The sequence below is a fragment of the Puma concolor genome, chromosome C1 (genome assembly GCF_028749965.1).
Source record: "Puma concolor isolate L17-30 chromosome C1, mPumCon1.1.hap2, whole genome shotgun sequence".
NCBI classification, from domain to species: domain Eukaryota; kingdom Metazoa; phylum Chordata; class Mammalia; order Carnivora; family Felidae; genus Puma; species Puma concolor.
The window spans coordinates 155,107,560-155,128,460 of record NC_141674.1 but is presented as its reverse complement, the minus strand read 5'-3'; the positions used below and the strand labels follow the sequence as shown (position 1 = coordinate 155,128,460).

At 36.9% G+C, this 20,901-nt stretch overlaps 1 protein-coding gene and 1 long non-coding RNA gene across 4 annotated transcripts in view; one reads left to right on the top strand and one right to left on the bottom strand.

Annotated features, from left to right (window-relative positions):
• The window catches only part of SLC38A11 (solute carrier family 38 member 11), a 56,799-nt gene extending 54,554 nt beyond the window's left edge, over positions 1-2,245 (top strand). For both annotated transcript variants that reach the window (XM_025935047.2, XM_086718787.1), the window contains one exon: positions 1,744-2,245. In XM_025935047.2, the coding sequence (XP_025790832.2) occupies positions 1,744-2,037 (294 nt within the window). In that variant the 3' untranslated portion in view covers positions 2,038-2,245. The remainder of the gene's footprint in view (positions 1-1,743) is intronic.
• The window catches only part of LOC147578509 (uncharacterized), a 54,558-nt gene that overhangs the window by 1,908 nt on the left and 31,749 nt on the right, over positions 1-20,901 (bottom strand). The window contains exon 6 of one of the 2 annotated variants that reach the window (XR_015255277.1): positions 9,317-9,566. The exons of the other annotated variant lie outside the window; for it this stretch is intronic. This is a non-coding gene — a long non-coding RNA (uncharacterized LOC147578509). Of the gene's footprint in view, positions 1-9,316; positions 9,567-20,901 lie in introns of those variants that run through there. 2 annotated transcript variants of the gene reach the window in all.

Here is a 20,901-nt window from a genome sequence, read left to right as displayed (position 1 = left end):
TCCCTCCGAATAAATATATAAACATTAGAAAAGAAAAAGAATACAATTTGGCGCTCTTTTCTCATTCTTTATCTCTGACTGTAGATGTATTTTACATGAAGTGTGGTCCCTCTTAATCTCCAAATTTTCAGATACTGCCTGAATAGTCTCATTTCATTTCTCTGCACTTCTGTTTTTGTAAAAAATAAAAAAAAAAGTTATAGTTTTGGAATCATAGTCGTAATATTTCTGGTATAAGGATGGTACTTAGTGTAATAGTAATTTTAGTAAATGATAATATTGAGAAAATATTTCTTCTAAAACTGTTTTAAGGTATAATCTGTTTTTACATCATCCAGCTTCAAAATCAGTTTTCTGTGATTTTTCCTTGGAGAAAATCTGCTAAAATCATGTGTCAAACCACAGGTGATAGGTGTATAGGGTTTCATTATACTATTCTTTCTACTTTTCTGTATATTTACAAATTTCCATTATAACTGTTTCAAATATAGCAAAACATATTTTAAGGAAAGCTTGCTTTTAATTCTAAACCAATATCATATTTGCTATTGAGTGTGTTTTTAAAAGTTGTGTTTTATGGCTTAAGAGAATGTCATTTGTGGTGCGTCCGGGTGGCTCAGTTGGTTAGGCATCTGACTTCTGCCCAGGTCATGATCTCATGGTTTGTGGGTTCAAGCCCCACCTGGGGCTCTGTGCTAACAGCTCAGAGCCTGGAGCCTGCTTCGGATACTGTGTCTCCCTCTCTCTCTGCCCCTCCCCCACTCATGTTCTGTCTCTCTCAAAAATAAATAAATGTTAAAAAAAAATTTAAAGAGAGTATCATTTGTTGTGTAATTATATTTGTTATATCTTAGTAATATGTGTTATATTTTGTTTACTATATAATTCACATTTAGTATAATTTAAAAACTCTATAGTGCCTAAAATGCATTAAATTTTAACATTATTTCATGTGTCAGTGTCTAGTGCATATTTAGCCTCAAGGGGAAAGTATCTTTTCTTTTAAGTCAATAACTCTTGGTATTTTTATAATAGACAACACTACTGCCCATAATTTTCAATCTGACATGCCCCCTCAGGTTGGACTTACCCATAAGCTAATGTGGGGGAGGGTGAATGAGTCATAGTCATTTAGTTCTGTCAATTTTCTAGAGTAATTAACGTGTTTGGTTTTACTTGAAAGAGAATTTAGAAATGTTATTTCATGTTAAGTGCCCTCGGGTGATAGTTATCTTTTTTTATTCCAAGGGGCACCTACTTTCATACACAATGAAAAAAAGAGGAAAGATAATATCCCCTACACACTTCCCAATAGTCCCCTCTTGTACACAAATGACAAATAGACCTCTCATATTTGAACAGCATAGTAGTACTCAGTAATTTGAGATAATGAGTATAAGGAAATATGATGTGACTGAAAACATGGGATGTTTCAAGAGTTTGCCAGAAATTGACCTTGCCATCTGCTTTATTTTCGAAATTATTTTCTGATCATGTTTTTCTTAGTCTGATATACTATTATGTTATTTTACTATTCTCATTTGTAAATACATTATCAGAAAGGGGAAAACCTATTCCTAAGTCTCCCTGGGATTATTTTTCTTTCCTTTGTTTGATTCAACTAAACCTATTAAACTTTTAATATGTACAATGACAAATATATTTTGTAAATGTTTTTTTAAAACCTGTCCAAGGAATGCTCCGTTCAGTAACATATTGTTATTTCTTGTTTTCAATATGCAGGGTGTGCTCTGTGCAGCTCCACTAATTTTTATCATTCCATCAGCATGCTATCTGAAACTCTCTGAAGAACCGAGGACACACTCAGATAAGATTATGGCCTGTGTCATGCTTCCTGTCGGTGCTGTGGTGATGGTTGTTGGGTTCGTCATGGCCATCACAAATCCTCAAGATTGCACCCACGGGCAGGAAATGTTCTACTGCTTTCCTGACAATTTCTCCCTCACAAACATCTCAGGTTCTCATTTTCAACTGACAACACAACCTTCCATTTTAAATATCAGTATCTTTCAATGAGTTGACTACTTTAAAAAGTATGTATGTTTTCATAGACTTCTAACTGTAACATTCACACGTTTTTAGTCCGTGTATTACAAAATTATCATTTTGGTATTTATCAAGATTTGGTTTTCTTTAGTCTTTAGACCAATATAAAAGATAAAGAAGAAAAGAAAATTGTATTTTATTATTTTATTTTAAACAAAATAAAAAAAATTTTAATGACTCTGCTGCACTAATCTTAATTGCAGGAGGAAAAGTGAAGGCCTTGGCACTTGCTGCCATCCTCTCGAAGCATCATTCTTGTATTTGATAGGGGAGCCAACATATTGCATTCCAAAATAAGTAGATGATTGTGGGTTGGAATTTTGCATACATATCCTTTACAAGAAAAAATTGTTGTGTGTTTTAAAGTTTACGGAATCGAAGAGAAAGGAAAGTGAAAACTACTGAAGGGAACAGATATCCCAAGAGCAAAGTGAACGTTTCCATTATAATTTCAACAGCATCCCTTGTTTAGAAGGGAGTGAATCCCTGGAGAAGTGAGTAAAGTTCTTCCTGTGTTAAGAAGCATGAATAATAGACTGTACAGAGCAAGATGTGTGAGGAATAAACATTACCTCTCAAGTTTGGATCCTGTGGGAATACAATGGTAGTGCCATTAAATAGATTATAAAACGGGGCGGGGGGGAATCCACAAGTTTCTCTGAGGCACAAGCCCAAGAGATGGGTTATGTGTCAGCTTTGGACCCGTTGATTTCAAGTACTGGTGAGAGTATACAACTGGAAGCTGAAATCGGAGACTAGACCCTTGCAAGAAGAATCGGGGCTACGGAAGAGGTTTTCTTACTCCTCAGTGATCCTCAGGGAGATTGTCAGGAGTGCTTGTTGACTGGATTTTCCTGACTAGACACTGAAATGGAGTTTGGCATGCAGGGTATTTATTAAGGATCATCACTAACAGGAGAGAGGAGGAATGCAGCATCGGGAGGGCAAGATGGAACTGTAGCACAGGCCAACAAAGCCTCAGCCAAGTCCATGGGGAAACTAGAGCATCTGTGGCCCTTCAAGACTTGTCCCTGTTCAGGTGAAATAGCCAAGTTGTAATACCACTGCCTCCATCGGTCCTTGAATGTGGGCACTCGTGGAGGACGAGCCCGTGGACTGGGAAGCACTTGGCAGCTGAACAAACCCTACAGGAACTGAGAGTTGGGTGCTCTCTTTTGCTGGCTGGGGCATCACATGCTTCCTTGTAGGGGAACTGGTAGGCACAGCTGTGTCCTCCACAGCTGCCCTCAGTTTTTAATGAGGATTTTAAAATATCTTTTCATGAGGATTTCGTATCTTCAAATCTATGACAATCTTTTAAAAGTAGTCAAACAAAATTTGGCCACCCTACACCAAATCGCCCCAAATTTTATTTCTCACTTTTTAATTTGTATTTCAAGTGGACAATACATGGCACTTTATTAACCATTGCCAAACAGAAAATACCACAAGCAGAGTTAATACCCGATGTGTTTGTACAAATCACAGTCAAAAAACAAAAAAGAACAAAACACAAAACAAAACAAAAACCCACAGGAAGTATATAACGGATAGTTTCACAGTAGTTTGAATAAAGAGGTGAGAGCTGAGTCATCATGTGATTCAGACTAAGACCTGTGGATAGCAAAGAAAGCTGTACCTTAGGCAAAACCGTGCTCAGGCTTGGAGTATGATTTTTGCTTCAATAAAACATTACCCATGCCCCTCAATTAGTTTAAATGCTATGGGCTGTATAGCTTTTCTGTAGTTGACTTGTAGATTTGTGTTTCATAGTTGTTTAAGAATCATAAGGTTAAGTGGTATGTGCCTATTTTTAGATTGATACATGTTTTGGTAAAAAAATAAAATAAAAATACTTTGATTCCATACTGAGGGAATGTAAAAAATTTTTACAACAGTCTATCTCTGCATTACTCAAGACTGAGAAACACTGACCTACATAGTTTTTAGATAAAGTCAGAAGAGATGAGATTCCAAGAGTGTACAAAGAGAAACACATCAAGGATAATGTAATTTAGCACTTAACCATCTATTATCTTGTAGTTTGGGTATTGCTTCAGATACCAAAAGTTAAATTAACCTTGATTCTTCAAGTAGGTTACAAAAAAACCCAAAAACAAAAAACCCTCCTGGTAGGAACTGAGTATCGCATTAATGCCTAATCAATACTTTTTCTGTTTTGTTTTGTTTTTTTTGTTTTATTTTTGTTCCTAATCAAATGTAGAACAAAACTGCCCTGATCCCAGTTATAGCTACATCTTTCTTTTTTTTTTTTAATGTTTTTTTTTTTCCATTTATTTTTGAGAGAGAGACAGAGACAGAGGATGAGCAGGGGAGGCCAGAGGGAGATGGAGAAACAGAATCTGAAGCAGGCTCCAGGCTCTGAGCTATGAGCACAGAGCCCGACGCCGGGCTTGAACTTGTGAACCGTGAGATCATAACCTGAGCCAAAATCGGCCACTTAACCATCTGAGCCACCCAGGCGCCCCACTACATCTTTCAAATTATGATAGAATAAATCTTTGAAACACATCTATTTTTTATTGCAATTATTTTTTGCAATTATTATATTGCAATATATATATGCAATATATATGCAATATATTATATTGCAATTATAAATAAAGTTATTTGAAATTATTTATTGCAATTATTTTTTATTGCAAATATTCTATTTGCAAGAATACTTATCTGTTTCTTTAGTTTGCTACCATGCAAAACTTTGAGAACTTACCCCCTTCTATTTTCTACCTCAATTTAATGAGAGATTTCTACTTAAACTCATTCCCTCCTTGCTACTTGTTGCCCCTAATACAGCAACTTGAGGACTTTAAACCAATTTCTCAGGTTATCACTATAATTGGAATTATAAAGTGTTTCTTCATTTAAGAAATAAAGGGAATAGTATATTGACACACTAATGTAAACATCTAGTAATACATTTCCTTTAAGAGTACAGATTGGATGGCACCTGTGTAATTTGTGAATTGGGTCCTTGTCCATGTTACAATTTATAATAGGATCTTTCATCTCAAGCTAACTTGAACCATCTTCAAGTATCAGCAGGGAGACCTCCTTGCCTCTATCTCCAATGGTGTCAAGCTGTAATGGTTGCCTCTTGTCTTTCCTAAAAGGACCCTGAAATCCAGGTTATGCAACTAAGAAAATCCCCACTAGTCCTCTGCTGAAGACATACTGCTTACATCAGTTTAATTAAAGATTAGTTTATTGGACAGAAGCGGTCCTCTTTCTGGTGTATCTGCTGCCATCTTCTCAGGAAAGCAGTATTAGTATGGTTTGGGTTCAGTTTTTTTTTTTTTTTTTTTTTTTTTTTTGTTTTTTTAGCTGAGCTGGCCACTGACAGGTAACCCAAGAGTGGCTCTAGCATGGGCCAGCCAGTGATCTTGGGGTGGGGTGCTCATAAATACTAACTGTGGTAAGGGCAATAATTAGCTACACCAATCAGATAAGCTTCTTTAGGAATTTATACTAATTCTGAAAAGTGTATAAAGAATTTGCCCCGATGACAGAGCAAACATGCAGAATGGATGAGAGACACCATGAGTTAGGGAACCACATAGACTGGGACAGAGAAAAGAGCATATTCTCTGGAACAGTGGTTCTCAAACTTTAACATGTGTCTGAATCCCTTGGAGGACTAATTGAAACACAGATTGCCGGGACCCACCTTCAGAGTTTCTGGTTCAGTGCTCTGGGGTGAGGCCTGAGAATGTGCATTTCTGAAAAGTTCCCAGGTGGTGCTGCTGCTGTTGGTTCAAAGACCACATTTGAATATTGTTGGAGGTTGGACACAAGAGAGATGCTAGATGGTACCATCTGTTTAGAGGCTGGGCAAAATACAAGCAAGAAGTAGAAATGCTGTGCTGGAGCTCAAGGAGAAAATTGAGGCTAGAGACAGAGGGAGGAAAGCTACTGGCACATATTAAATGTCCTTATCCTTTGTTTCTTTGAAAAATCATTTAGAGAAGCTTACAGAGGGAAGAGGAGAAACCAAGACTGTAAGATTAGTGAACAGTAATGGCAAGAGAGGGGAGGAGAGTTAACAACAAAGAAGAAAACAGAGATTACAGTCTAAAGTCAACACAGCTGCAGTGGTTAAGCTGAAAGCCTGGTGTGGAGCCTACAGGCATTCAGAGAAGGTTGCCTGAGCTTCATAGGAAGAAAAGAAGGAAGGAAATATTCCAGTTCCTTGAAAATACACCAAGTTTTCCTAGGACTAAACTCTCAGTGGAATGTCTTACTTGGAAAATTACATAGGGAACACGAGTATAACTGGGCTGGACTCATAACATCATGCAGATAAAGAATTCCTGTAGTAGTGTTGTATAGGACACTTTTAATAATCATTCCACTAATGTTTGCTCATCCACAGTAAAGATTATCGGTAAATTTAGTTTTGGAGTTTTTATTATATTATTCATTTATAAAAATATGCTAAGTGCTCTATGAAAACACACACACACACACACACACACACACACACACACACACAGATTTAGTCTGTCCATTTCTAACTTCCACCTGATTCTGGATTCTGATCCTTATCAACTCACACTAGACTAATGCCACAGCCTCTTAAGTATTTGCCTGTGGTTTCTTTTCCATTCAAGGTGATCACTCTGAGAATCATCGTATGAAACTGACATTATTAAACTGATGTTTAATAACACCGCTTGCTCAAAATCTTTCCATGAAACTCTTGTGCTTATAGAATAAAGTACAAACTCCAAACTCCAGCCTGTATTCAAAACTTTCATAATATGGCCTCAGCATGGCATTCTGGTCTTTTGTTCCATGAACCACAGGAAGGGACTCTTTAGTCTAACATAACTAACACATTCCTTTAACTAAAATTGCTCTTTGCCACATTTGCCCCTAAATTCTTGGCATTCTCTCACCTGAATATTCAACCGCTCCCTCTCATCAAAATTCTGTCAATTCTTTGATCTTCTCCCTGTTCTATACCTGACAACTTTAGCTGCAAATCAGTTCTTCCTCCTTTGGAATTCTGTGATTCTTATACTTATGTTGCATGAGGAAAGCCCCTCTCTCTGTCTAACCAGACTGAAAGCTCATTGAGGACCAACAGTGTGCTTTAAAGCTTCTTTTTATTCTTCATATCTCATGGCAAGGAGACTTGAATATAGTAAACACAAGTATTTGAAGTGAGATTGATGGTGTAAAAGGGAAAATGGTCAATTATACCATACGTATTATTTTATTGAATTTTTTCCGGCTATAATGATTGTCATATAAAGTAAAGTAGCATTTTAATGTGATGTAGTCATTCATCTACCAAGCTGGTTTAAATAATTGAGTTGGGGGGCGCCTGGGTGGCGCAGTCGGTTAAGCGTCCGACTTCAGCCAGGTCACGATCTCGCGGTCCGTGAGTTCGAGCCCCGCGTCGGGCTCTGGGCTGATGGCTCAGAGCCTGGAGCCTGTTTCCGATTCTGTGTCTCCCTCTCTCTCTGCCCCTCCCCCGTTCATGCTCTGTCTCTCTCTGTCCCAAAAAAATAATAAATAAACGTTAAAATAAATAAATAAATAAATAATTGAGTTGGGTTTCTTGTTTTGCTTTATTATGCACAGAACCTACAGAGAAATTATTTGGGATAGTCATAAAAGGACTCTTCAAGTAAATACCAATCAGCACATCTTTTCACTCGTTTTTGACAGCTAACTAAACATTTACTTATATCTTTCTTAATTATAAGCTCTTTAAGACCTAAGACCATGTCACATTTAGTTTTCTTTTTTTGCCAGTGTATGCTCATTTTTTACTCATGCCTGATAAATATTTAATGATTTGAATTTATCTAATTTATACATATCTACCTCCATTTTATAACCCATCAAGAAAACTTACATTAACCCCTTTATTTAATATTATTCCTAAATTTAATATTTAATATTATTCCTCATGGTGTCTCTCATCCATTCTGCATGTTTGTTCTGTCATCAGGGCAACAACAACTAAGTGTCAAAACTTTAAACCAAATATGTTTATGATTTAGGTACAATTATCACCTTGCCTAATCTCAGCAAATAGCTCAGTAATTGTATAGGGCACTGAAAACAAGAGGTGGTTTAGGAACACAGGCAAAATTTAAGAACACTTTGGGCAACTATCAGTTTTTTTTAAGTTTGAAAGGCTTTGGAAATGTTTATATCCAAGACAGTGGCAGCTGTGTATTTATCATTTTTAAATTTTGTTTTGCCAGAGGACAAGGCCAATTCCAGAAAAACAAACCCAGCCCAGGCTTCTTAGAGTCAGGTCCCATTGCAAAACAACATTGTTCTTTAATCTTTACATTCTGAAGGAGAAAAGAATAAAGCATACACACACACACACACACACACACAAAGCAAAGAAAAATTACTTTATCCCAGAACAGCAGTCTTTGGAGGGCTTCTGACTTTTCTTACACCAGTTTGCATTCTTGTAAAGTCTTAAAGAGAATTTTCCAAGTTACAACTTTTAACTATTGTTCCTCCTTGTACAAAATGTAGATAAGCTGGAAGTTGAGTAATATGACCTTGGGTTTTATGTGCTCTGTGTCTCAGTGCATTTTAGAATGAATTAAGATTTATTTAAAAAGTTGTAAGAATAGACAAGGGAAGGAAATTACCTTTAAACGTTTGGAAAAATAGGGCTTAGAAAACCCTGGGTTTTATAGAAGGGGCTGCTTGATTGGATAAACACAATGGGAGAGTCTCTTTATTCTAGAAGACAATCTGACCTTTTAAAGCAGACATTTCCTTATGTATATGTACCATGTGATTTATATTCTGAATTGCATTTCTGGTGACTTTGCTCTCTATAAAAAGAGAAACCCAGAAGACTTCTGCCTTGCATAAAATTCAAATGTGGGTTCATGGCTTTAAATAGGAGCTGTCTATCCAAATGGGTAACAGAAGGTTGACCACTATGGTTTCCCAACAAAGTTAACCCACGTGGCTTAAAGTTGTTCCCCCTGAAGGCCTCTACTTTGTGTCTTCAGCCATTATAATTTTTCACCTCAACACCAGTACTATTCTCCAAACAACAGCTGTGTGTCTGCCCACTTCCTTTACACTCTGGATAAATCTGGCCTTTCAGAATTACATTAGAGCAGGCCTAGCAGTAGTGGGTGGATAATCATCTGCTTTATAAGTGAGGAAAATCTGAAAAGTTTCTCTATTCATTTTCTCAAATATCTTCTATGAAATGATACCAAGGCATCTGACATATTGTTGATGGCTTTTCAGTGTTTAGAACAGAGTCATTCCTTAACACTGGGGATAAGTGAAAGATCCAGAATAACAATTAGGAAGAGTAGCTCTAAACTTTAAGGGTAGCTCATGAGAATGCTGCCCTCCACACTTCTCTCCACCTCCCTAAATTCCAGCAGAACTTCAGATTTTTCCCAAATGCCTCCTCTTCTGAAAAGTCTTCCCAGTCTTCTCCAGCAGACCATAGCTTTTCTTCTTCTGCAAAACTAAGGGTATATATCTGATGGTTAATAGAAGGAACAATCCAGTGTAAATTAGAACTTTCTAATAATTAAGAGTTCACTAATGTTGGCATGGGCTACTCTGGGACTTGGTGAGCCTTCTGTGACTGAGACAACTTGGAGGCTGGGAAAACAATTGCCTGTAATGTCACAGGGGCAGTTCACTGCTGAATAAAAACTGAACTTGATGATCTTCTCGTCAAGGTGTCCTCTAATGCTGAGCCTCTAGGTACTGCCTTGTGTTCTCTGATGAAATAAAATACAGAGCTGTTCTTGAAATTTTTCATTATTTATTTTTGCAACTCGTTTAATTTTTTTCTGATAAGTATTAAACAGATTAAGAGTGGCAATCTTTTGATTCCTTTTCAGTGCTTAGACCACCTTGTACAAAATAATTGTTAAAAAAAAAAACTTACAAATTGAACCATGAGAGCTAGTTTTGAAGGGAGGACAACCTGGACACAATAAACCAGATATGGAACAGCACCTAAGCACCACATTTCTAGGGATCAGGTCCCACTGAAGTATGGGAGCTCACAGGAAGTTAGAGCAATTCGTCAGCAACTTCACTTATTCTACCATTAGGTCAATGTAGAGATTATTGCTGCCATTGCTGACCAGCATGCAAAAACCGTTCTCATTCTCTTCCTTCTTGTCACCATTCCCGATTTTCCACTTACAAGAAAGGTATTTGCAGGAAACACTACACAGAATGCTTAATAATTGTGGCAAATAGATCCATAAGTTCTTTAATTGCCCCCCTTTGATTGGAGGAAGTTCCATAAAAGCGGAATAGAACCCAATCACAGACAAGATAAACACAAATGTACTAAGCCCATAATGGGGTTCACAGATGTGCAGTATCTGTGATTAAGAACTAGGAGGTGGTTATACTGCTTTGCCCTGAGAAGTATGGTTTATGGATGAGCAGCATGGGCATTACATGGGAGCTCTTTGGAAATACAGCATTTCAGGCTCCACTTCAAACTGACTGAAGCAGCATTTGCATTGTAACAGTCCAAGGTTGTTCATGTCCAAGTTTGAGAAGCACTAATGTACCAGGCCTTGTCTTTTGGGAGGGGGGCTCATCAGAATCCACTAGGAAAATTAGTTAAAGAGAAAAACCCTGGAGAATCTGTTATGCCCAAACAAGGGCTTCCATTACTCACGAGAATTGTGGTAACACATTTCTTGGGGTTTGAGGAGGAAAAGTGACTGTAAATCATGATCCGTGGCTATAACACTAAAGCCCATTTCTGTGTATTGTGTTTTCTCCCAGTAATGCAATCAAAAATGAGGTTTTTTTCCCAACATTGTCTAAAATTGAAAGAAACTAGTCATACCTTTTCTTTAGATAAAAATTGCAATTTCTTTTTAACTATGATAGAAACAATATTACAAATGAAAACATTTAAGGCATCCTGTTGACTTCTGGCTTGTGTGTAAAAAGCCCTAATGAATAAGTCAGAAAGTTTCTACCATGGGAATGTGCTTTGAATTTATGGTCATATATGGGAGGTAGAGAGCAGAAAGGATTACCACTGCATTAAATATTTAAAGCCTGAACATAGCAATTATATTTAAATGCATGGAGAGGATAACTTAAGAGATAAATGTATGAAAGTCACCAAAAATATCCCTTATGTCACTTCTAGATTAAATGTTTGATTAAACAAAATATTCACTATCTTAAGACACATTCTCCAATGAAGAACAGCTTAAAATACATTTTTCCTTAATAAAGATGAACCTGTATTTACTTTAACATTTTTTTTTAACATTTTTAACGTTTTTATTTTTGAGAGAGAGAGAGACTGAGTGCGAGCAGGGGAGGGGCAAAGAGCGAGGGAGACACAGAATCCAAAGAAGGCTCCAGGCTCTGAGCTGTTAGCACAGAACCTGATGTGGGGCTTGAACTCATGAACCACGAGATCATGACCTGAGACAAAGTCAGATGCTTAACCGACTCCATCACCCAGGCACCCCACTTTGTTAACATTGAAAACTTAGGGAGGGGCACCTGGGTGGCCCAGTTGGTTAGTTGGCTGACTCTTGATTTCAGCTCACAGTTCATGGGATCTCACAGTTCATGGGATCAAGCCTGTGTCTGGCTCTGTGCTGACAGCGTGGAGCCTGCTTAGGATGCTCTCTTTGCCTCTCTCTCTGCCCCTCCCTCCCTAGTGCAGGAGTGCTCTCTCTCTTTTTCTCAAAATAAATTAAATAGGGGCGCGTGGGTGGCGCAGTCGGTTAAGCGTCCGACTTCAGCCAGGTCACGATCTCGCGGTCCGTGAGTTCGAGCCCCGCGTCGGGCTCTGGGCTGATGGTTCGGAGCCTGGAGCCTGTTTCCGATTCTGTGTCTCCCTCTGTCTCTGCTCCTCCCCCGTTCATGCTCTGTCTCTGTCTGTCCCATAAATAAATAAAAAAAAACGTTGAAAAAAAAATTTAAAAAAAAAATAAATTAAATAAATAAATAAATAAATAATGAAAAAAAGTATGCTCTATTTTGAAGCAAACAATAACTGAGTAATATAATTTAATTTAAATTCAGGGAGGGTCTGGTATTCAGAGAATGGAGAATATTTCTCATTCTAACTGCAAGAACTCTTGACTACAAGGGTGAGCCACAAAAAGCCCTTATCTAAGTGGCAGCCACCTGGGTTTCCTCAGTCATCAGCGTGAGAAGGCAGGAAGTCTGGGTCCAAAGTTAGAAGGATGAATCTCAACTTTGTCCTTACTCATGTAAGAAAGTGATTTAACCTTTTTTTTTTTTAAATAGGCCTCACACCCAGCGCAGAGCCCAATGCTGGGCTTGAACTCACATCCCTGATATCAAGATCTGAGCTAAGATCAAGAGTCAGATGCTTAACCAACTGAGTCACCTGGGTACTCCAATTTAACCTTTTTGACCCTCACTTTTCTTATCTATAAAATGAAGAAATCATTATATAGTAGGTTTCTGTGAGAATTGTTCTTAGGCTTATTGATAATGTGTATTACTATATGTACTATATTGCATTTACTTATTTTCTCTCATTGTGGTTTTTTATTTTATTGGATGAAATGATATCATGCCTTTATAAATAATGTATGAACTAACTTTAAAAATTTGGTATTTAACTTTTAATTTTGGTAATCATTATTTTACCAAACAAGTTTTTCATTCTGTATAGCCAAATATTTTGTTTTTAAGGTTTTTCAATAGTTTTCATAAAAGTCATTCTTCAGCTCAAGAAAGGTAATACTTTACAAAAATAATCTTCTAGATTTGAATTATAATGTGCTCATCTTTTAAAGTATTTTTGTTACAAAATTATAAAGCGCACATTGTACATAAAAATATTTTGGTTTTGCTAACATTTTGTTATATTATTGTTAATATTTGGTTTATTACCTTTCAGTCATTTCCTATGTAGATTGTGTTCAAACCTGGAACAATGCTATGTGACATAATAAGAAATATATATATTTCTTATATATATATTATATATATAAGTCACACACACACACACACACACACACACACATATATATATATATATATGACATAATAAGAAATATATATTTGGTCTCTGCCTCCAGTTCCTGACACACAGCTCCTAAAACACTCATATTTTCTTTGAAGTGATAGAGATGCTATGAGCATCTTTTGTTTTAATATTTGGTCTTTAGCCCAGATTCCTGGTCCAAAGGCTTTTAGACCCTTGGAATCTCTGGGGTGATAAGAGACTTCATATGCTAATGAATGATGGGGTAGCTAGTGGTTCCTAGATAGCTTTGGGGGACTCTTCCCCCAAATAGTTGTCTGTTCACCTGCAACTATTGTTGTAGGAGGGTTGTTCACCAGAAAGACCAAGGCCTAAGTAGAAGGTTGAACCTCTAGGGAGGAGAAATAGGCTGGACTTAATCACCAATGGCCAATGATTTAATCAATTATTCCTAAGTTATGGAACTTCCATAAAAACTCTAAACAACAAGATTCAAAGTGCTCCCTGGCTTGGCTAAACATGCCTGGAGAGGGTGTGGAAGCTCTGTGCTGTCCACCATCCTGAATACTTTGCCTACTCATCTCTTCCATTTGGCTGTTCCTGAGTTCTATCTTTTGTAATAAACCATTATTAGTGAGTAAACTGTTCCTGACATCTGTGAGCTATTCTAGCAAGTTATCTAATCTGAGGAGGGGATTATGGGAACCCCTGATCTATAACTGGTCAGTTAGCAATATGAGAGCTCTGGACGTGTGACTGGCATCTGAAGCGGGGGCAGTGTGTGGGGACTGAGCCCTTAATTTGGGAGATCTGATGCCATCTCCAGGTAGATAGTGTCAGGATTGAATTGAATTGTAGCACATCCAGCAGGCATCAGAGAATTGGTTGGGGGAGGGGAGGACGGGGGGGAAACCTCACACATTTGGTGACAGGGAAGTTTTGATGTCAGAGAAATAGGCTTTCCTTTATAAAGTTTGGTGTCAAATTTTTTTATATGTAATATTATGAGCATTTTCACTTGAGATTAAAAGTTTTCATGGTAGATATGATTTTTAACTGCTGCATAATATTCCACTTTATATATGTTCCATAATAATTCTCCTGTTGGTCTGTTTTTAAGATATTTCTCATTTTTATAATAAATAACATCAATGAACATTCTCAATGTGACTATTTATGCCATACTTCATTATATTCTTATGATAAATTCCTAGGAATAGAATTAAAAAATGGAAGAGCATAAACACATTTAAGGCACCTGTTTATTGCCACAAATCTAACACCTACATGAGCTATACTAATTCAAAATTTCACAAGTTTTTGTGAAGGTCTATTTGCCACACATTAACACTGAATATTACTCTTTAAACAAACTAGCCATCAGAGAGTAGCTCTTTTAAGTTTTAAATGTTTATTTATTTTTGAGAGACAGAGAGAGGGGGAAAGAGCAAGAGGGGCAGAGAGAGATGGGGACAGAGGATCTGAAGCAGGCTTTATGCAGACAGCACAGGCTCCAACTCACAAACCAAGAGACCATGACCTGAGCCAAGCCGGACACTTAATAGACTGAGCCACCCAGGTGCCACAGAGAGAAGCTCTTCTAAATGACTTTAGAACACAGTATTTTGACTGTACATCCCTAGAAAGATGTACTTGACAAAGATGTACTTTACAGACCAAAAATATTTTTTAGCCCTACATTTTTATATAATCCTATTGATTATATTTGTGGCAGCTATGGGCATTGTTATTCCAAGGTTATTATGTGGATATTGTGACTCCAGACAAGTAAGCAGTTATAACGACGTTCATAAGAATCAGGATTTTGGACATTATAATATCAATAACATTTTGTAAAATTCCTGTGGTCCTAAAATTGAATTAAAAATATATGGTTCAATTTGAAAGTATTTTATCTTAAAAGAATTTAAAACTTATTTCCTGGCTCTGTCCATTGTAAAGACCAAGAAGTAATGACCAATACATAACATATTGAGCACAGCAATATAAAACTGTAGTCTCCATATACCATTCCCACTAAAAGGAATAAGGGCTCCTTGGAAAAATGTCTCAATGCAGAAGTGGAACATAAGTGTGCAAGCTAAGAATGGAGCATCATTTGATAACAGAAAACAAAGTAACAGAACCATCAAAAGAACTTGGAAGTCAACTTGAAGAGGTTTTTTTTTTTTCCTTTGGTCAAAGATGGGACAACATGAGCATCAATCAGGATAATAATAGGAGTGGTTTAAAATAAAAGAAAGGATAAGAACCATATGATTCTCTCAATAGATGCAGAAAAAGCATTTGACAAAATACAGCACGTTTTGTTGATAAAAATCCTCAAAAAAGTAGGGGTAGAGGGAACATACCTCAACATTATAAAGGCCATATACGAAAGACCCACAGCTAATATCCTCTTAATGGGGAAAAACTGAGAGCTTTCCCTCTACAGTCAGGAATGTCCATTCTCACCATTGTTATTTAACATAGTACTAAAAGTCCTAGCCTCAGCATTCAGACAAAAGAAAGAAAGAAAGAAAGAAAGAAAGAAAGAAAGAAAGAAAGAAAGAAAGAAAGAAAGAAGGAAAGAAAGAAAGGGAAAGGAAAGGAAAGGAAAGAAAAGAAAAGAAAAGAAAAGAAAAGAAAAGAAAAGAAAAGAAAAGAAAAGTCATCCAAATCAGCAAGGAAGAAATCAAACTTTCACTATTCTCAGATGACATTATACTCTATGTAGAAAACCTGAAAGGCTCCACCAAAATATTTCTAGAACTGATAACAGGAATTCAACAAAGTCATAGGATACAAAATCAATGTACAGAATTCTGTTGTATTTCTGTACAGCAATAATGAAGCAGCAGAAAGAGAAATCAAGGAATTGATTGATCCATTTTACAATTGCAACAAAAACGATAAGATGCCTATGAATAAACCTAACTAAAGAGGTGAAAGAGCTGTACTCTAAAAACTATAGAACACTTATGAAAAAAATTGAAGAGGGCACAAAGAAATGGGAAAACATTCCATGCTCATAGTCTGAAAGGACAAATATTGTTAAAATGTCTATACTACCCAAAGCAATCTACACATTTAAATGCAATCTCTATCAAAACACCAACAGCATTTTTCATAGAGCTAGAACAAACAATTGAAAATTTGTATGGGACCACAAAAGACCCCAAATAGTCAAAGCAATCTTGAAAAAGAAAAGCAAAGCTGGAGGCATCACAATTCCAGATTTCAAGCGAGATTACAAAGCTGTAGTCATAAAAACAGTAATGTGCTGGCACAAAAACAGAAATATAGATTAATGAAACAGAATTGAAAACCAAGAAATGGACCCACAACTATGTCATCAACTAATTTTTGATGAATCAGGAAAGAATACCCACTGGAAAAAAGTTTCTTCAACAAATGGTACTGGGAAAACTGGACAGGAACATGCAGAAGAATGAAACTGGACCACTTTTTTTATACCATACACAAAAATAAATTCAAAATGTATGAAAGACCTAAATGTGAGGCAGAAAACCACCAAAATCCTGGAGGAGAAAACAGGAAGCAACCTCTTTGACTGTGGCCATAGCAACTTCATCCTAGACACATTGCCTTAGGCAGGGGAAACATAAGCAAAAATGAATTATTCGGACTTGATAAAAACCTTCTTCACAGCAAAGGAAACAATCAACAAAACTAAAAGGCGAACTACAGAATGGGAGAAGATATTTGCAAATGACATATCTGATAAATGGTTAGCATCCAAAATCTATAAAGAACTTATCAAATGCAACACCCCCAAACCCCAAATAATCCAGTTAAAAAATGAGAAGACATGACCAGACATTTTTCCAAAGAAGACAATCAGATGGCTAACAGACACAGGAAAAGATGCTCAACATCACTCATCATCAAGGAAACACAAATCAAAACTACAATGTGATACCACCTCACACCTGTCTGAATGGCTAAAATTAATAACACAGAAAACAACAGATATTTGCAAGGATGTAGAGAAAGGGGAACTCTCTTGCACTGTTGATGGAAACTCATACAGCCACTATGGAAAACAGTATGGAGGTTCCTCAAAAAGTTAAAAACTTTTCAACTTTAAGAACTACCCAAGATCCAGCAACTGTACCACTAGGTATTTACCCAAAATACTGGATACAAAAATACTGACTCGAAGGGACACATGCACCACAATGTTTATAGCAGCATTATTGACAACAGCCAAATTAGGGAAAGAGCCCAAGTGTCCACTGACTGATGAATAAAGAAGATGTGGTATGTATGTGTGTGTGTGTGTATATATATTATATATATATGGAATATTACTCAGCCATAAAAAAGAATGAAATTCTGCTATTTGCAATGACGTGGATGGAGCTAGAGTGTGTTATGCTAAGCAAAGTCAGTCAGTCAGAGAAAGACAAATGCCGTATGATTTCACTCATGTGAAATTTAATAAACAAAACCGATGAACATAGGGGAAGGGAGAGAAAGAAAAAGAGGGAAGGCAAACCATAACAGCCTCTTAACTATAGAAAACAAACGAAGGGTTGTTGGAGGCAGAGGTGGGCAGGGCAATGGGTTAAATGGGTGATGGGTATTAAGAAGGGCACATATGATGAGCACTGGGTGTTATATGTAAGTGATGAATCACTGAATTCTACTCCTGAAACCAATATTACACTATATGTTAACTAACTAGAATTTAAATAAAAACTTGAAACAAAAAAAAATATTAAAAAAATAAATAAATAATTAAATAAATCCTGTTTGTGTTCAATAAAAAAACACACAAAAACTCATTTATCATCTTTGGAGTACTGGAAAGAATGAATGTATTATTTGAAAACTAATAAGCAAGGAGGAAATCAAGCACTTTTGTAGTCTTTCCTTTACAACCCATATTGCTGGATAACCAAAGAATCGGTGGGAGAAAGTTTCTCTTTATTACAGTATTTCAAATAATAAATGAAAAGGGAATGATATAATTAAAATATCACCATTTTATGACCTCTAATTAATGAATAAATGCAAGCAGTGATCATCAATAGTGCTAACATTACAAAAAGAGATAATCTTTTTTTTTTAATATATGAAATTTATTGTCATATTGGTTTCCATACAACACCGAGTGCTCATCCCAAAAGGTGCCCTCCTCAATACCCATCACCCACCCTCCCCTCCCTCCCACCCCCCATCAACCCTCAGTTTGTTCTCAGTTTTTAACAGTCTCTTATGCTTTGGCTCTCTCCCACTCTAACCTTTTTTTTTTTTTTTCCCTTCCCCTCCCCCATGGGTTCCTGTTAAGTTTCTCAGGATCCACATAAGAGTGAAAACACATGGTATCTGTCTTTCTCTGTATGGCTTATTTCACTTAGCATCACACTCTCCAGTTCCATCCACGTTGCTACAAAAGGCCATATTTCATTTTTTCTCATTGCCACGTAGTATTCCATTGTGTATATAAACCACAATTTCTTTATCCATTCATCAGTGGATGGACATTTAGGCTCTTTCCATAATTTGGCTATTGTTGAGAGTGCTGCTATAAACATTGGGGTACAAGTGCCCCTATGCATCAGTACTCCTGTATCCCTTGGATAAATTCCCAGCAGTGCTATTGCTGGGTCATAGGGTAGGTCTATTTTTAATTTACTGAGGAACCTCCACACTGCTTTCCAGAGCGGCTGCACCAATTTGCATTCCCACCAATAGTGCAAGAGGGTTCCTGTTTCTCCACATCCTCTCCAGCATCTATAGTCTCCTGATTTGTTCATTTTGGCCACTCTGACTGGCATGAGGTGATACCTGAGTGTGGTTTTGATTTGTATTTCCCTGATAAGGAGCGACGCTGAACATCTTTTCATGTGCCTGTTGGCCATCCGGATGTCTTCTTTAGAGAAGTGTCTATTCATGTTTTCTGCCCATTTCTTCACTGGGTTATTTGTTTTTCGGGTGTGGAGTTGGGTGAGCTCTTTATAGATTTTGGATACTAGCCCTTAGTCCGATATGTCATTTGCAACTATCTTTTCCCATTCCGTTGGTTGCCTTTTAGTTTTGTTGGTTGTTTCCTTTGCTGTGCAGAAGCTTTTTATCTTCATAAGGTCCCAGTAATTCACTTTTGCTTTTAATTCCCTTGCCTTTGGGGATGTGTCGAGTAAGAGATTGCTACGGCTGAGGTCAGAGAGGTCTTTTCCTGCTTTCTCCTCTAAGGTTTTGATGGTTTCCTGTCTCACGTTCAGGTCCTTTATCCATTTTGAGTTTATTTTTGTGAATGGTGTGAGAAAGTGGTCTAGTTTCAACCTTCTGCATGTTGCTGTCCAGTTCTCCCAGCACCATTTGTTAAAGAGACTGTCTTTTTTCCATTGGATGTTCTTTCCTGCTTTGTCAAAGATGAGTTGGCCATACGTTTGTGGGTCTAGTTCTGGGGTTTCTATTCTATTCCATTGGTCTATGTGTCTGTTTTTGTGCCAATACCATGCTGTCTTGATGATGACAGCTTTGTAGTAGAGGCTAAAGTCTGGGATTGTGATGCCTCTTGCTTTGGTCTTCTTCTTCAAAATTACTTTGGCTATTCGGGGCCTTTTGTGGTTCCATATGAATTTTAGGATTGCTACAAAAAGAGATAATCTGATATTGTTGATCAGCAATGGAAAACCACAATCCCACCTACCTAGTAGTCAAAAAATAAAAAATAAAAATATAAGTGAACCTGAATTATCAAGCCTCTAAATCTAACTTCTAATTTTTCGAAAAGAAAAAGACAGAGAAACCTATTAAATGATATCATTGGAATGCAACTGGCAACATTCAGACTATGGAAAATTCTACAGAGCAAAGGACTTAGTTTCTTCAACAAACTGTAAAAATGAAAACCCCAGGGAGAGAAGGAGGGAATGAAAGGGAGGAGGAGGAAAGACAGAGAAGAAAACTGATTAACAGAATCTGAAGATTCTTCAGTTTGTAATGTACTTCTTTTTTTTACAGATACACACTCAAGTATTTATGGGTGAAATAATATCTGAGATTTGCTTTCAAAATAATCTGTCAGGTAACATTGGAAGTAGATGCAGGTATAAGTGAAACAAGATTGTCCAAATGTGATAATTTTTGTATAAATGGGTGATGGTGACATGGGCCTTTATTATCCTAATCTCTCCTGTATGTGTTTGACATTGTCCACAATGAAAATATCTTAAAAATGGGGCACCTGGGTGGCTCAGTCAGTTGAACACCTGACTTTGGCTCAGGTCATGATCTCGTGTTCATGGGTTCAAGCCACACCTATGACAGCTCAGAGCCTGCTTTGGATTCTGTGTCTCCCTCTCTCTCTGCCCCTCTCCTGTTCGTGCTCTGTCTCTCTCTCTCTCAAAAAATAAAATGATATGTTAAAAAAAATTGAAAAAAAATCTTAAAAAAGAACAAAACACTCTTGGAGTGGAGAGGAGGGGAGAAGAAGGAGTGAATCTAATCAAAAATATCCTTTCAGGCCCACAGAGAAGAAATTGTATAGCTTGAACCTTCTGAACTACTTTTTGAGCATTTAAAAAAATGTGTAAGCTTATTAATCTTCTGGTCCTTGTGAGAAAAATGTTATCCTTGAGGAAACATGTGTATCCAACTTAAAGAATAGTATAAGACAATGAAGATAGCTCTTAGGAATTCAAATGATACTGATTAATGATACTTATTTTCTTGGGTGCAGAAATGAAGTAGAAGTGAAAATACCATCATCAAATATTCTCCTTTCTTAGCTCTATAGTGTCTCTTTTTTAATGTTAAAAAAAATAGTTCACTAGAATACAGACTAAGTCAGCTTATCCTCT